Genomic DNA, 15473 nt, shown 5'->3' with positions numbered 1-15473 from the left:
AAGTGACCCCTGACGAGATCAAGAAGAGTGCGATTTCGATATTACCCCGAACATTCTACGCCTCGCCGAAGCGGTCCCCGACTGGGTTGCTTCTCAGTCTAGTGTCGATCTTGCCTACAACATGTCAGCCTATGGAGCCATCCCGACGCCCGAGCAGAGCGTGCAGCTCGTGCCGCGCACTTACCCGCTCGCCCAAGCGGGACAAGCGCTTACCGTATTCCCCGTCCGCAAGAACACCGTCCCGCAAGCCCTCGTCGAATACCTCGCTGGCATCTTCAACGATACGGTCGAGGACGGTCGGACCTACCCTCAGCAGGAGAAGCTTTCACTGGACGAATTCGTGCGTCAATTCCGCCCGTCGTGCAGCTCCACCAAGTCTACGTATTGATCCGGTCTAATTCCCTGCACCACTCTAGTATGCATACTTCTTTGGTACGTCGATAGAGTCTGCACGGTCAAATACTATCGACAAGGCTCGACTGACAGTCTGGATTTTGCAAACCCAGCCGCAGACTGCTTCGTGGCGATCCGAGACGAGCCTCCAGCAAACCTCACGAATGACGGACTCGATCGAGCAAAGGATTGCTCAATCGACACGATCCTTGCCGGACGCGAACTGAAAGACGCTGTTCTCGGAATGTACTGTGCGTGCGATCTCTAGGTGTTCCTCCCCCATTCTAGCATCTGACCTTTTGCCCTGCTTCCGAACAGATGTCAAGGTTCGTCTCCCTCTTCTTTCGTCCTCGTCTCGCTACGAGGCTTTACTCTCCAGTGACTGACCGGTATCGTGACTGGCGCGGCACTGCAGCCCAACTATCCCGGCCGCTCCTCACACGCAAGTCTCTTCCCCCTTCTCGAACCTCTTTCGCTGTTCTCAAGCGAAACTCGAATCTCACTGCGCTATTTCGCCTCTACAGAACTGTAACGCGGGCTTTGTCGTCCCGACCCATCATCGAGGCCTCCGAATCGGAGCGACGCTCGGCAGATCCTACCTTCACTACGCACCCCTGCTTGGGTACCGCGGCAGCGTGTTCAACCTCGTGTACGTTTCGAACGTCGCGAGCGTCAAGATTTGGGACGCGCTTGGATTCAAACGGGCAGGCCTGATCCCGAAAGCTGGACTGTTGAAGAACCAAGCGGGAGACGGTGAAGAGTATGTCGATGCGATCGTGTTTCACTACGACTTTACCACGAGTCATTGAAGCAATCCTTCAGGGCATGCCTCAAGTCTTAGAAGAAAAGTAAAACATCCCGAAATTAGGGAGGAAAATCTGATTGTAGAAAACTTGTTCAATGTAGCCACCTGTGCAATCAGTTGTAGCGCAACTAGAGGCATGAAACGAGACCTTGAGCCATTCATCAGGTGCCAATGGGATCTTTGGATTCTGCTGACAACAGGACGAGCTTTATCGTGAACCCGTCCGCGCCCACATGGGGCGTGTCAAGGCCGCTTCCAGCCTTCTCGGCCCTCGTGAAAGTCTGACAGCCTGACGGCACGGCCTTGGAGCTGGAGGATTCATCCAAGTGACAGTCACATGGCCCCGACGAGGTGGAAAAACACGCGCGTGCTGAAAGCTCGCCCGAGCTCTCGAAGATGAAAGGGTCTGAAGGTTCCAGATCACTTCTATCTGTACGAGCTGCACAGAGAGGAAGGACGACCTACAGCTCAACATCAAACTCGAAGAAGTCAACTTGTCCCCTTGTAATCACATCTTTAAAACGACAGAGCTGCTGATTTTGTAACGAGACACCAACCTGTCTCTTTGATCTTTTCTATCAGTTGACACAAGGCACCTGATTCGACATCTGTGAGAATTTTGGGACCTTTCATTCTTTGAGCATCGAGACCCGCCAATAGATCCTGCGATATGCGAGGATATCTTTCACCGCGATGAGTACGCAATAGTGCTCTTCTTGGTTGTTGCTATCCTGAGTGCCACATGCCGAAACACAAAGCTGGGGAACTGAATCCAGCCTTGAGACTCGGAGGCCAGAATGCGCAAAACGACAGGTCAAGGCTGTGAACGAGACCAACTCGAAGCATCCAAGATATGTTTTGATATGTAGTCTCAACTAATGAATGAGACGATGCATTGCGTTCTATGATAATCTTACGATTGCGCAGAGACTCGCTCAGTTCTTGTTGAGCGGAGAAACTTGATCCGCCCGATCGACACATTCTTGGAAGAGCTGCCAGAAAGCCGGTACCTAACCGTACACAAACGGGTCGTTCAGCTTCTTCCTCGACCCTATCGAAAAGAGACGAGCTCAAACTCACGTCAAGATGTTCGAGGACGTAAACGTTTTTCCCGAATTTGCCCCAACTTTCCTTACTCGTCTCGCTTTGTTTCCAAGCGGTGAGTTCGGCAGTACGGTACTCCCAAAGATCGACAGAAGTCGTTCCAGCAGTCCACTTGCCCTCGAGCTCGACGTCGACCCTGTACCGCTTGCCCTGGAACAAGTCGGGCCTCGCAACGTACGCGATGCACAGTGGGTCATGCACAGGTGGACCGTCACGGAAATCAAACACTTCTGCATAGGTAGCGGCGAAGAAGTTCAGCAGCGTCGAAAGCGAATGACGTAGCGGAGTGTGCGCTTGCGCAGGCTTCGACAGTGCGTCTGGTGTAGTTTGTGGGAGCGAAGGCAGGGCTGAAGGTGGCATGAGCAAAGTTTGGTTGTCAGCTGGACGAAACAGCGCTTGGTGAGTGACGTTGAGCGGCTGTGTGCAGATGAGGGTTCAGCCAAAACTTGTAGAGTAAGTCACGAGATTTTTCGACGCGTACCGTCATGACGACCTTGACTTCTGCGTCGTACACGATCGCGGCGGCTTCTGGATCGATCAAGATGTTGAATTCTGCCGTCGGCGAACGGTTGCCCCTGCCTTCTGCACCTCCCATTTGCACAATCTGAGCGACCTTGTCCCGCACGAGTTCCGGATACAGAGTTACAAAGAGTGCAATGTTTGTGAGCGCTCCAGTCGCGACAATATTGAGCTGCTGGCCGTCTGGGAGCGAACGGGCAGCTTCCGCAATGGCGACGACTGCTTTCTGACCCTCGGTCTCTTTCAGCTTGGCTTGCACAGCAGGATCATTCGCCGAAATGAGCCCTTCGACTCCACCAAGTCCGTCTACGCCGTGAATCTCTGCAGGTCTCGGACCTTTTCAGTGCCGGATTAGACGAGCGAATCTTGCAAGAGGCGTAACGACAGACCTGGGTCGTGCTTTGCCGGACGCAGGAGCGGCTGCGTCTGTCCGGAATAGATGGGGATCTTGGCCTGTTCCGGTGAGCCGTACGATAAGACACAACGGGCAGCGTTCACTGTCACAAGCGGGAAATCAGCTCGATCGGATGCTCGTACGCGTAAAGAGATGAGCTTTACGGCCGGTTGCTACAATGTCTGCATTGCCGTGAACCGTCGAGATGCCGATCAGGTCAATCTCTGGCAGGTGCAGCGCCATCAGGATTGCTATGGCATCGTCGTGGCCTCTGTTGGCGGGCCGACGGTCAGCATGCTGTGGAAAAAGCAGTTCGCCAGAAACACTAACGGATCGCAATCGAGCCACACGGGGATGCCCATAATGGCTTGTTAAACAAGAGTGTGAGCCGAAGAGGGGCGGTGATAACGAAAGTGATGAGACACGATCGCCTGATTTATGATCAGATTATATGACCATGACTCGCTCGAGATCTACGCTATTGCTGTGCAATCATGGTCTGTCTTGATGCCATACCGAAGCTTGTACAGTCCGCTGCCGTTGATCAGTTCTATCGAAGATCGCGATCCGGGCCGACCGAACCCCGCCCATGACGAGAGCTCGGCCAAGGATCTGCAACTTTTCTCGCTCTCTCTACCGAGGCATCGTTGTTCTTCCGTTGCAGCACCTACTCTCGCAAGCCCGACATGTGGACCTCGGCAACGCTTGCGCTCTCTCTCGCGAGCACGGCTCTCGCACAAGCCTCGAGTTGTGAGACTCTCGCCATAATCGTTCAACATCGGTCTTGAGTTCAGCTGATCACTTCCTCGGTCACACTGCAGATGCTCCGATCCGGGTCGAATGTCCGGCCAACACTGAGCTCATCATGCGTACTGGCTCTCCTCTCGACGGAACCCAAGTGCTCAACAAGAACGAGTCGGCGTACCTCGACCGACGACGGACGGACGTTCTGACGCAGCTCTGGGGCAAGTACCTCAACGACAACTCGACCGGAAACACCGGCTACAATGTCGACGACATTGTCAACGCCAACCCGAGGATGTGAGAGCATTTCCTGTCGCTTCGGAGAATCTTGTCCCAGCCGGCTGACTCTTCGGTTCGGTCTGCTAGTGCCACTGCTGTATCTGGAGGAGGTCTTCGAGCATCGCTCTACGCTGCAGGTACCCTCAGCGCAATCGACAATCGGAACTCGAGCACGATCGGAGGTATCTGGCAGCTCTCGGATTACTTGGCAGGCCTGTCGGGCGGAAGTTGGGGTAAGTTTCTTCTCGACGTGCAACACGTCTCCCTACGTAGGTACGAGAATCCTCACGTGCGTACTTCTTCTACTGCAGCCGTGACCTCGACCTCGCTCAACGACATGATCCCGATTTACGAACTCGTTCTCGGAAACACCCCGACGAGTCAGACAAATATGGGCTGGGAGCTCGACATGGATATCCTCGCACCAGATGGAGTCTTGGGCATCAGCAACAACAAAGACTACTACGAGATCCTTGAAGGTCAAGTGCGCGAGAAGGCAGATGCTGGCTTTCCCGTCTCGATCGTCGATTTGTGGGGAGCCGCTCTCCGATTCCACTTCTTGAACATGACTACGCCTCAGAACTTTTACGAAGACACCGACCACGACGACGTGAGTGCAAGGTTCAGCCGTTGTGGCGCTACCGGGAAGACCCGCTGATGTTTCTCGCTTCGTGTTCAGGGCACCCTCTTCTCCTCGATCAAGTACACCCAGAACTTCCAAAGCGCTGCTATGCCGATTCCGATCCTCGTCTCGACTTCGCGAGTGAGCGAGAAAATGCAGACTTCGGGACAGTCTACCACGGTCATTCCGTTGAACAACACGCAATTCGAATTCTCACCGTTCACATTCGGATCGTACGACTCGACGTTGCAAGCGTTGATCCCAGTCGAATACACTGGTACTGCCCTCGTCAATGGCTCACCGAAAAACAGCTGCGTCAACTGGTTCGAGAACGCGGGCTTCTTCATGGGATCGTCAGCCGCTTTGTTCAACGCCGTTCAGCAAGAAATTAGCAACCCGCTCTGGACTGAGCTGATTCAGCGACTCCTTAGCGACATTACCAACATCCAAGCCAAAACCGACTCGGTAGCACTCGTCGCCAACTACCCCAACTCGTTCCAAGACTTTGAGCCGAGCGGAGGCTACACGTTTGAATCCGCAGGAAACGAGATTCTCCAGATCACCGATGGAGGCGAGAACGGCGAGAACATTCCCTTGAGTCCGCTCCTGACCAAAGTCAGACAAGTCGATTTCATCCTCGCTGCGGACGCTTCCGCCGACACCGAGTACGGCTGGCCGAACGGAACGTCGCTCCTCGCTACGAGCGAACGTTCCTCCAAATATTCGAACGGGTTCCGCAGCTTCCCGCCGATTCCTGCATCGGCTGACGATTTCGTCGCGCAAGGACTTAATGAACGGCCCACGTTCTTCGTGAGTATACATCTTTCCCAGTTTTCCCTTGTCGATTCCGTTCTGACTCACGCATTGTGTTCGTCAGGGTTGCAACTCGAGCAATGGCGGAAACATGTCCCAGCTCGAAACGTACCCTCTTGTTGTCTACTTGCCCAATGCGCCCGCCCCAACCACCTCACCGTATCTGACCAACACGAGTACTTTCATGCTCTCCTACACGTACCAAGAAGTAGTCGCGTTCCTCGACTCGTCAAACCTCAACGCAAAGAAGGGTTTCCCGAACCCAAACACTCCCCTCGAGGCCGATTCGGAATGGCCTTTGTGCCTCAAATGTGCGACGGTAGATCGCGCCCGTCAAAGGGCCGGCCTGAATCGTACCGAAGAGTGCCACTCGTGCTTCCAGCGTTGTAAGCCACTGTCTTCTCCCTTCTCGAATAGTTTCGACAAATGCTAAGGCTTCGAACGAATGTTTGCAGACTGCTGGAACGATGGCAAATCCGATGCTCTCGTCAACGCCACCGAAGCGGGTCAAAAGAACTCGCCTCAAACGACTTCTGGAGCTCCAGTTTCGCTGTCTATCGCTTCCACCTTGGCATCGATCACCTCCCTTGCCATGGCCTTTGCCCTCCTCGCATAGACCCTTTCACTGCGCTTCTTTGCTTGATAATTTTCGCATTTCTCATTCGGTATCATCCTTGCTTGGAAGAACGTAATTGCACGATCGTAGAAAAAGGGAAAGGAACGACGATGCTGGATGTTACAAATGAGAGAGATAGTGATACAATGAGAAGCGAAGAAGAAAAACGACCTGAGGGATTAATGTCATCGCCATCCAACTTGATCTGGATCATGAGGAGGTTCTTTCGAAGAAGCAGAGTTCTCATCGGTAGTAGACTCGACACTTTTGCCCTTTGATTCCGAAGAACTACTTGGAGTATCGACTCCACCAGAAGATTCTTGTCGTTTCTCTTGTAGTTCGAAATTGATGGGATCCGTGGCTCGAGGAGAATCCACGAGGATCGAGTCTCGAAGAGAACGATTCTCTCCGCCATCTTTCTGGCTCGTTCGGGTCCTCGGAAGAGGTCCTTCGGCAGAAAGGGCTGTCGCGGTATCGTCAAAATGCGCTTCGAGATCCGAAGGGAGCAAGACAGCTCGGTCAACTGCGGAAAATGGGACAAGGAACCGTTAGACAATTTTGACATATTCGAACGATCATATCCACAGAGAGAGGCTGGTGATCACTCACTAGCGATGGGCAGACCTCGATGGCGACCTCGAACCATGAGCGCACACAGGACTAGCTTTGACAGAGTCGAGAGAACCCCAGCGAGCGACGCATTGTTCTGCGAGAAGGACAAGAGAGAAGCAGGGTCAGTTGAGCCCGACGTCTGGGAAGAGGTTGTCAGACTAACGCGGCCATTGCCGAGACTCAGACCGACAGTACCGTAAGCACTGACGCCTGCCCATTTGTCGCGCATTGTCAGCTAGGGTTCAAGCGGGAAAAGAACAGCCACCACGAGCTAACATTCAAAGATGAGAGTGAACACGGTGACCTCGCTGCAGACCGGGCAAATTCACTCAGCAGCAAGCCTTGATACGTTCGGAAAAAGAGAAGAACGCTTACGGCCAGTCTCCACTGCGAATTCGCCCACGCTCGATAATCGCGAGCAGCCAGACGCCGAGAATGATGAACCAGATATCCCATCTGATTCAGAACACATATCAGTATCACAAAAATATTCCAGGCGAAATCGATTCCTCGACTCACGCAAGTTGACGACGAGCGTGGAATCTGCGTTGAAGGGAAAGTAGTATCAGCTTGTTGATAGCAAATCAGCAGGAACGTTCCCCTGCGTACCCAATATACTCCGTCGCTGATCGAGTTTTTGCGAACTCGGCTTCAGCTTCATCGAGGTCCTCCTCGACATCCTCGTCGTAAACTCCCATCGACTTTTCCTCGTATACGTTAGTCGAGCGAATTGAGAGCGCGACGGGATACACAGCCTGTCTCGACACACCCCGGCATTAGCATCTGCAGCTTTGAGCCGAAAACGCATTGAAAGGAATTGGACTTGCAATGTACTGCAGGGAAGAAGAACGCATCGTTAGCACGAGCTGCATTTTTACGAATTCCGCGGAGGGAAGAGGGAAAGAGCTGACCATCATTGCGACGTAGAGGAACTGAACCGCTGGCGCCGTCTGCGCGAGCGGCACAATGGCGAACCCTGCCGCACGCACTGCGAACGATTGAAACAGACCATCGAGGAACCGAGTTCCGAGCGGGATCGACTCGATCGCGTCGTTGCCAATGTCGAGGATCAGGAACGAAGCCCAATCGAACCCGTTGAGGCAGAACAGAGCGAAAACGAGAAACCACGTTTGACTGTTCAGTTGTAGCCATGTCAGGCTTTCGAGGTAGCAGGACATCATGCGAACAGTCTGTGGCTTACTGCGATGGGAATAGGTAGATATAGCAACGACGAGGATGATCGAGAAGGAACTGGAGCGTCTCTCGGACGCGAGATTGTTTCGGTACAACCTTTGACAACGTCCATCTGTAACACCGTGAGAGGACCATCAGCTTTCTGACCTGGACGCGGTGTCGCCGGGATACTTACATTGTCAATCGCAAGCTGGTAGACCGATGAGGGAGAAAGGGTCAGTTTTAGCTCTTGTAAGGAGCAAGACAGCGAGAATCAGAACGCACAAGACTGGCAGACCCGTGTTTCCTGATTCAGGCACAGAAAGATGGACGTCAATTCGAGAGCTCTCGGCAGGATTGGGACAAGAGACAAACGACAAGGGACAAGGGAAGGAACCTACCTCCCACGATCATGATCGAGAGGACAATGATGAGCCAATAAGCCCGTCCGAACGGGATCATGGACGTATCGACGAGACTCATGCCGTTGTTGCTGAATGCGCTCCAGACCTGGAAGAATGTGAACCAGGTCGGGTTGACTGCCCAGGCCGGATCATTGAAGACGGGTTGGTAGGTCTTGTCGTAGGTGAGCCAGGGCGCGAGGACGAGCACGGCAAGGAGCTGGCCGACAAAGTAATAGCCAGCAACGAGGCGAAGCAGGAGAGTCAGAGCCTGTCACAATGCGTGGTCAAGGCGTGAGCTTTCAAGTCGGATAACTTTTCAAGAGCAGGAAGAAGAAGCGAACACGATACTCGACACCACCCAGTTCTTCTTGCTGCGCCGTAGTGAGACCGTGGAAACGCGAGTTGCGCCCCACGACCGCATCGAACGAGATGTAGCTGACAGGTTTGACATGAGGATGATCCGAACCGGCAAACGTCGTCGTGCCCATCCTCGAATCCTGCGAGTGAGTCGACATCATCGTCGTCGTGCGAGGGATTGTCACAGTGCGCTCAACCGCGTTTCGGATTGTCGGGATGCGCGATCGTGCAAAGTCGGCCGCAGCGACGATCGGATTCGGGAACCCACCGAATCCAGAATGCATCGCCGAGTTGATCGGAGGCGGGTTGTTCGTAGCCGTTCGGGTGAGCGTGCGCGCATATGGTTCTCGCAAGTTCGACGAGCTCATCCTTCTCATCGCTACATCAGGGTTGATAGCATTTGTTCGGTTGCGACGGAGACGAAGGTCGTTGTCGCTGTTTTCGCGGAACTCGATCGTGCGACTACGACCAAAGTCTCGGCTGTGATCCGGATTCGTATCCAAGCTTCCCCTCCTGGGACTCACGGAAGTCGGCGACTCCGTGATGTGGTCGAGATGACGGTGATCGAGGGTTCGGTTGCGCGAGAGCGTTCCTGTACCGATCCTTAGCGGAGCAGCAGTTGCCGCGGAATCGCTGCTCCGGCGACCTCGAAGTGTGTGAACGGGGTGTGGAGGTTCCGAGATCTGGATGTGAGCATGCTGAGGTGCTGGAGGTTCGGATATTTGGATCCTAGAAGCGAAAGTCACATAGTCAGGGGACGAATGCGATTGGCGATCAGATCCAGGGTGCAACTGACGTGCGGCTCGCGCCCGAGGGCCTGCGATGCATGCTGTTGTCGCCAACAGACCCGTTCTCCTCTGCTGCAGATTCTTCATCGTGAAACACCTCTGGCAGATCCTCCTTGTTCTGGGTGGTGTCATGAGCATGTTCGGGCTGAGGTTGACCATGAGATTGAGACCATGGAGGCGAGGCCTCGGGTTCCCGCTCGTCCTCTCGTTGACCCTCGCCCAACCAACCCGAGACGCTCATCTCGTTGATTCGAACAGGTACGTCCACGCGCTTGATCATGTCGGCACTGAGCTTTTCCAACTTTTTCTTCTTCTTCTTGAGTCCTTCCCGCAGCCCTTTCTCGCGTTCGACTTCGACAAACGATGCACTCGCACTACCCACCGGTGAAGGTCGAGGAGTGATGGGTTCGCTGCGATGCTGAAACAAGTACTGAGCGAGCGACGGTCCTTTCCCAGGTCGATGAGTATTCGTAAAGGCTTGATATTCCCTGCCATGGAGTCGAGCCTGCAAGAAACGCGATCTCGGGTCAATCCTTGTTTCACTCGAAATAATCAGTTCATTGACAACCGACTTCTTGCTCTCCAATTTCGTTGACTCGCTTGCGAGCATGTTCTGTGTTGGAGAAGGAATTGATCAGATCTTTGATAGCTGTATGCGCGCCGTCAATCCGAATCCTCACCATCGTGAGCGACCATGTAGTCGAACTTGTTTCGGAAGAATTGACTAGATCGGATTCAGCCAGTCAGCAAGAGTCGTTTTGCGCGAGTTCCAGGACAGATTATGAGTCCTCACCGGCGAACCATGATCACGATGATCGAGACGAAGGAGGTCGACCCGAGCGTCATCAAAATCTAACGAAGCCGAAGATGCAGAGTATCAGGATCCTCGTGCGAGCTTGAAATCGCAGCGGTTTCTTCAATGGAAAAAGGGAGGAAAGACACTGACAAAGAGGATCACTTGTTGCCACGTCGTAAGCCTGCCCAACTCGACCGAGTTCAACCCAGTAACCGTCATTGCCGAAGTGCACCTGGAAAAGTTTTGTTTCGAGAATTGGGTCGAGAGGGATTTCAGTATCTCGAGCTCGGGTCAACCGACCGGAGGGCAACGACTCACAAAAAGAGAGCGTCGACATAGGCGATCTGATTCTTGGGTAGAGGTCCATTCGAAGCATAGAAGATGGCGGAAGCGATGAGCGGGAGAAAGATGAAAACGAGGAGATGGATTCGGTAAAAGTTCAGATGATTCGCTATTTCGATCGTTTGTTCGTAATACATCAGGAGGTCGTCACAGGTTGGAAAGGAACCGAAGATTAGGGAAATGTGGTTCGCGTACAGCTGAACTCGGCAATCTTTGCCCAGACGCCCTTCTTGAGAAAGTCGGGGATCGTACCGGCAGTCGACTCGTGACGACTGATTGACAAGCGACGTCGCATCGCTGTCGGGGGGGTCACCGGGCTGAGTATGGAGACTGAATCGTGCTGGGTCCGGACGCAGGAACGCGGAGGATCGGGCTCGCGTTTCGCGCTGCTTAAACTACATGTCTAGTCTTCAGTAGCTTGTAGCGAAAGGATACAACGTTGGGCCACAACTCACAGATGAGTGTCGTAGGCGTTGGCGCAGACCTGATCGGTTTCCGAGAGTCGATCGCCGTCTTCGAGGTGGACGATTGCAAGTGGCCGGTCTTGGGATGCCCAGGTGTCTCGAATTCGCTACAAGCTCGACTAGAGCTGAGCAGGAGGCGGATACGACGAGATGATGGCGAGTGCTGTGTAGCGGCAGTTGAATTTCGATTTTCGTTGAACTCGACAACGTCAATCACCGATCATTATTCGTACCGCAATTCGTCGCTCACGATTTCACAGCAGACAGTACATAGTGTTACATTGTGTCCAGAACACGACATCCCAAGTATCTATCGATAGTAGAAGAGGTTAACCCCGCCCTAATTCCCCCCCTTTTTTTCCGCATGATCCCCCCCCGCGCGCGGCACGTTCCAGACCCTATGCATAAAATTCTACACCCGAACAATACACCTTGACAATGTTGATATGTAGTTGGTACAAGTATGACTTCCATCGAATCGTTTATCGAATCGTTCAGAACGGTTCCCAGTCGGTTCGTCCCATCAAGCTGTTGGTGATGAATTAGTCAGCAACTGGCCAATCAGGCAAGCGGTGAATCCCTCGGCACTCAAACTTACATGAACGAATTGAAGCTCGTCATGTCCTTGGTCAAGACTGGCTTGAACGTTTGCAGTTCTGCCCAAGTTTGGAACAACCTACGCGCATGTTGCCGAAGTCAGCGTCGTTCAACCTGTGTAGAGAGAGATCTTGCTGCTCACCTTCGCCAATAGCAGTCGATACTCGCGGGACTCAACCAGTACCTCCAGTGTTCGTAACTGTTGTTCGCGATCGTTTGAGCGCGCTCATCGTCCTTCAAGAGACTATCCATCACGCTCGGCAACTCGTCAAAGTTGTGACCGGGCGAGGTGACGAGGTTCTGGTACGGCGACGAAGAGTTGTCGTTGATGAGCGGGTGAAAGTGCTGCGTGTACATCATCTCGTGCGCCTGCCAAACCCAACGCGTCAATTGATTCGATTCAGAGGAGAGAGGTGGTCGAGCAGGGAGAGAGCGCACAATAATGACGCTACGACATTGCATGAGGTACTTGAGGCGACCCGAGTACGCGACTCCTTCTGCATGCGCGAGGAACTTGTACTGGCAGTGCTCTTCGGGAGTGAGCAATTTCTTGTACACTTCGTCCCGGTTCCCCCAATTGAGATCCTCAACAGCGCCTGTCGCGAATGAATGCGATGCAATGTAGGTCAGGCAAGTTATCGCGAGCCTCGCAGAGAGCGGGAGACGCACCCCATTTGAACTTGCTGCTAATCTCGGCCAATTCCCTGCGAATGTCTGCGAGGAACGCGCCCCTCCAGAACAATTGGTTGACTTTGTCCTTCCACCGCAACTTGGTTTCGTACGCGCGACAGTTGTCCGACACTTCTTGGAACGAGTTGACCCGCGGTTCCGGCCACGAGAAGAAACTGTAGTCGGGCATGAGCGTGATCGCGTCCTGCTCGTGATTGACTTTGCGACCGAGAGCCCAAGGTGCGCCTTGCGCCTGACCGTTGTCGCCAGTCTGCAACACGAACTCGATGTCGGGTACGGGCTCGTTCGAGATCGTGAGCGCTTCATCTACGAACGCACGAGTAGTTTCAGCGTCATCAGCGGTTTCGGCCAGCTCGAACCACTTACTGATACTCGCGAGGGCCGCCTTTGTGCGAGTGCCTTGGTTCCAACCTCCGTACCACTTGACCCACAGCTTGTTGTTGATGATCATGGCGCGCGCCTGCCCTCGCTCTTGCGCTGCATCGAGGTCCTGCTCGCTGATGCCGCCTCTCGCCTGCCAATACGCTTTCGATCGCTCAATTTCCCTGTTTGGCGATTCAAGATTGTCCGGACGTGAGCAGAGTGCTCGTTGCGGCATAAGAAGGATGCGAACGCAACTGGAACAGGCCCGGGAACACGCTGTCGCATTGGGACTGGGTGAGGTGGCGATCCTGCGTCACGTCGTAGCTCTCGAGCTGAGGGAATAGTTTCAAGCGGATCGAGCGAGATGAGTGAGCGCATCGAGGTAGAGCTGAGCGAGCGAGACGCTCACGTTTTCAAACTGGGCCTCACGCCCAACTTGGCACACCTGGTTCAGCGCGTTCAAGCTCGGCTTTGGGTGACACGCGTACGGGTTCACGATACGATCGCTTCCAGGTGGGGTCGTGTACCGATAGGCGTACAGGGCGAGCAGGACGACGAGCACGGGCGAGAGGTAGATCCAGATCGCGACCAGTGCGCTGCGTCGGTGATGCAACGGGACGGCAGTGACATGCGTGTAGGTACCGGGATGTCCCCGCTTCTCCTCGTCGGTTGGAGACGTGAGGGCGGATCCGGAAGGGGTCGAATGCGCTGAAGTCGACAGGCGGGGCAGCGGGACGTATTCGCCGAGGACAGGGCTACGCAGGACAGTCGGTCCATTCGCCGGTACGACGTTCAACAACAGGTTCGTGAGGGATTGCAGCGAATTCCAAGCACGCGACATGGCCGTTGTTGTTATCCACGAGGTCGCGCGGCGGTGCGGCGAGTTGGCGGCGCGAATGGGGCGGAGACTGGCTAACGAGCAGGCACAAGCCTGTGTGGGCCTCCTCGGTTTGCCCAACGCAGACTCGGTAGGGACGCTGGCAAGCGAGAGAGCGAGAGCGAGACGCGAATTTCTATTATCCGGATCAGAAGGTCGATCTAGACCGCATTTGGGCCGTCTCCCCTCCCTACATCCTCGACAGGTAGTCTCATCTGCAGCAAGCTCCGTCGCAGAGAGTCCGGATCAGCCGCGACAGAGCCTGCAGAGAACCGACATCCTTTCCTCCGGAACTTTTTCCGTTGATCGCTCCAACTTGATCTCCAAAGTACTCCAAGTCGAACTAGATCTCCCGGTCCCGCACCCACTGCAAATCGCTCGTCATGCAGTCTCTACTCCGCCGGACAGCGACCCTGTCCCTGTCGAGTCTCGCTCGACCCGTCTCGACCCCGGTCCGCACCCTCGCAACGATGGTAGTCGACGCTCCGTTCGACCCTCCGACGACCCGCAGTCGTCCAGCATCGTACGCGAACGCCTCGGTGCCGCTCCCGAACAACCCGCGCGTGATCATTCCGAAACCGAAGCAGTCGTCGGCAAAGGCTCCGCGGTACTCGCGACACTCGTCTCGAGTGACCGGTCGCACTGCGCGCAAACCTCGCAAGGCGCTGTCCCCAACTGCACTCAAGCTCGAAGGCGCGACGACCCTCGGGGAACGCGAACCGTCGACGTTTGGCGAGATCGAGGTGTTCCTCCCGTCCGTGTTTGTACGCCTCGTACGCAACTCGGGCGAACACCGCGCCGACCCGTACGTGGCCACGTTCCGTACTTCGCTGCAATTGACGAAACCCGACATCTCGAATTACCTCAAGAACGTGTACGGCCTGCACATCACGTCGATCCGGACGATCAACTACCTCTCGAAGCTCAAGCGCAACCCGATCGGTGGAGGGTACTCGCGTGCCGGAGGTACCAAGAACTACAAAAAGGTCGTCGTGACCATGACTGAACCGTTCTGGTACCCCGAGGAACGTTCGCGAGCGTGGTGCAACGAACACTTTGAGCGCGACCGCATGGAGGAGATGCGGGACCGCAAGATGCTCAAGATTGGAGACGGGCAAAAGTACGGAGTCGGAGCACAACGCTACCGTGGCGCGCACAAGAGCAAGGCCGACCGAGAGCGTCTCAAGGCCGTGCAGCAAGCCGGAGGTCACGACACTGTCGCTGCCGCGATCGAGGGCGACTCGGCTGCGTTGAGGCGCCCGACTGGATTGAAGAAGAGGAAGAACGTGATGAGGAGCAGGGAAGAGGCCGTGACGGACAGGCGAGAAGCGATCGAGCAAGAGATGCAGAAACTGCGCGAAGCTGGATGGTAGACTCCTCGACTTTGGTCCAGTGAGCTCCTCGATCCTCGAATCAAACGAGGTTGCTGTGCGTCAGACTGATCTACGAATGATGTCGAGCAACAGGCTCTGCATTGTAGCGCTCGCCCAGTGCTTGACGACGTGCAACGTAATAAAAACCCTTTTTTATCGAATTCTGTCTATGGTTTCTCTTGCGTGTGAGGGAGCCTTGTCTGTAGTACCTATCTTGTGAATGCGAGAAGGGTCGAGAAAAAGTGTAAAGCGATCAGACATTCCTGAATTTCCTGCGAGCTCACCTGGCATTGCGCGCATCATTCAACACACCTCGCGACTGCCCCACCTCCCCCTCTCGTGCTCGAC

General features: G+C 54.6%; 6 protein-coding genes across 6 annotated transcripts; 3 read left to right on the top strand and 3 right to left on the bottom strand.

Annotated features, from left to right (window-relative positions):
- Positions 1-121: 121 nt before the first annotated feature.
- Positions 122-1202, top strand: SPT10 (Spt10p; the record flags this gene model as incomplete). Its single annotated transcript, XM_076675174.1, has 6 exons — positions 122-340; positions 417-432; positions 507-644; positions 712-719; positions 809-835; positions 918-1202. The coding sequence occupies 6 exons, from the start codon at positions 122-124 to the stop codon at positions 1200-1202; spliced, it is 693 nt and encodes a 230-aa protein (XP_076537258.1).
- Positions 1203-2133: 931 nt separating this feature from the next.
- Positions 2134-3577, bottom strand: URH1 (trifunctional uridine nucleosidase/nicotinamide riboside hydrolase/nicotinic acid riboside hydrolase; the record flags this gene model as incomplete). The annotated part of the gene is made up of 6 exons (XM_076675173.1): positions 2134-2208; positions 2279-2719; positions 2784-3142; positions 3211-3318; positions 3380-3486; positions 3546-3577. The coding sequence occupies 6 exons, from the start codon at positions 3575-3577 to the stop codon at positions 2134-2136; spliced, it is 1122 nt and encodes a 373-aa protein (XP_076537257.1).
- A 324-nt stretch (positions 3578-3901) lies between these two features.
- JCM15063_003251 (uncharacterized protein) lies at positions 3902-6289 on the top strand (the record flags this gene model as incomplete). The annotated part of the gene is made up of 7 exons (XM_076675172.1): positions 3902-3965; positions 4037-4256; positions 4326-4471; positions 4550-4848; positions 4918-5670; positions 5738-6059; positions 6129-6289. The coding sequence occupies 7 exons, from the start codon at positions 3902-3904 to the stop codon at positions 6287-6289; spliced, it is 1965 nt and encodes a 654-aa protein (XP_076537256.1).
- Positions 6290-6474: 185 nt separating this feature from the next.
- On the bottom strand, positions 6475-11056 carry JCM15063_003250 (uncharacterized protein; the record flags this gene model as incomplete). Its single annotated transcript, XM_076675171.1, has 20 exons — positions 6475-6812; positions 6899-6995; positions 7065-7111; positions 7178-7209; positions 7277-7357; positions 7421-7444; positions 7511-7656; positions 7813-8035; positions 8103-8207; positions 8271-8285; positions 8360-8381; positions 8476-8746; positions 8820-9564; positions 9632-10128; positions 10196-10236; positions 10304-10347; positions 10417-10475; positions 10570-10651; positions 10738-10870; positions 10957-11056. The coding sequence occupies 20 exons, from the start codon at positions 11054-11056 to the stop codon at positions 6475-6477; spliced, it is 3102 nt and encodes a 1033-aa protein (XP_076537255.1).
- A 663-nt stretch (positions 11057-11719) lies between these two features.
- On the bottom strand, positions 11720-13716 carry JCM15063_003249 (uncharacterized protein; the record flags this gene model as incomplete). Its single annotated transcript, XM_076675170.1, has 8 exons — positions 11720-11753; positions 11824-11901; positions 11965-12191; positions 12261-12418; positions 12492-12818; positions 12879-13057; positions 13131-13207; positions 13285-13716. 8 exons carry the CDS (start codon positions 13714-13716, stop codon positions 11720-11722), a joined length of 1512 nt encoding a protein of 503 aa, XP_076537254.1.
- Positions 13717-14135: 419 nt separating this feature from the next.
- Positions 14136-15125, top strand: MRP20 (mitochondrial 54S ribosomal protein uL23m MRP20; the record flags this gene model as incomplete). Its single annotated transcript, XM_076675169.1, has 1 exon — positions 14136-15125. The coding sequence occupies one exon, from the start codon at positions 14136-14138 to the stop codon at positions 15123-15125; it is 990 nt and encodes a 329-aa protein (XP_076537253.1).
- Between the last annotated feature and the right edge of the window lie 348 nt (positions 15126-15473).

The sequence above is a fragment of the Sporobolomyces koalae genome (assembly GCF_050403365.1).
Source record: "Sporobolomyces koalae JCM15063 DNA, S_koalae_JCM15063T_v1_ctg1, whole genome shotgun sequence".
NCBI lineage: Eukaryota > Fungi > Basidiomycota > Microbotryomycetes > Sporidiobolales > Sporidiobolaceae > Sporobolomyces > Sporobolomyces koalae.
This window is presented reverse-complemented; position numbering and strand designations above follow the sequence as displayed.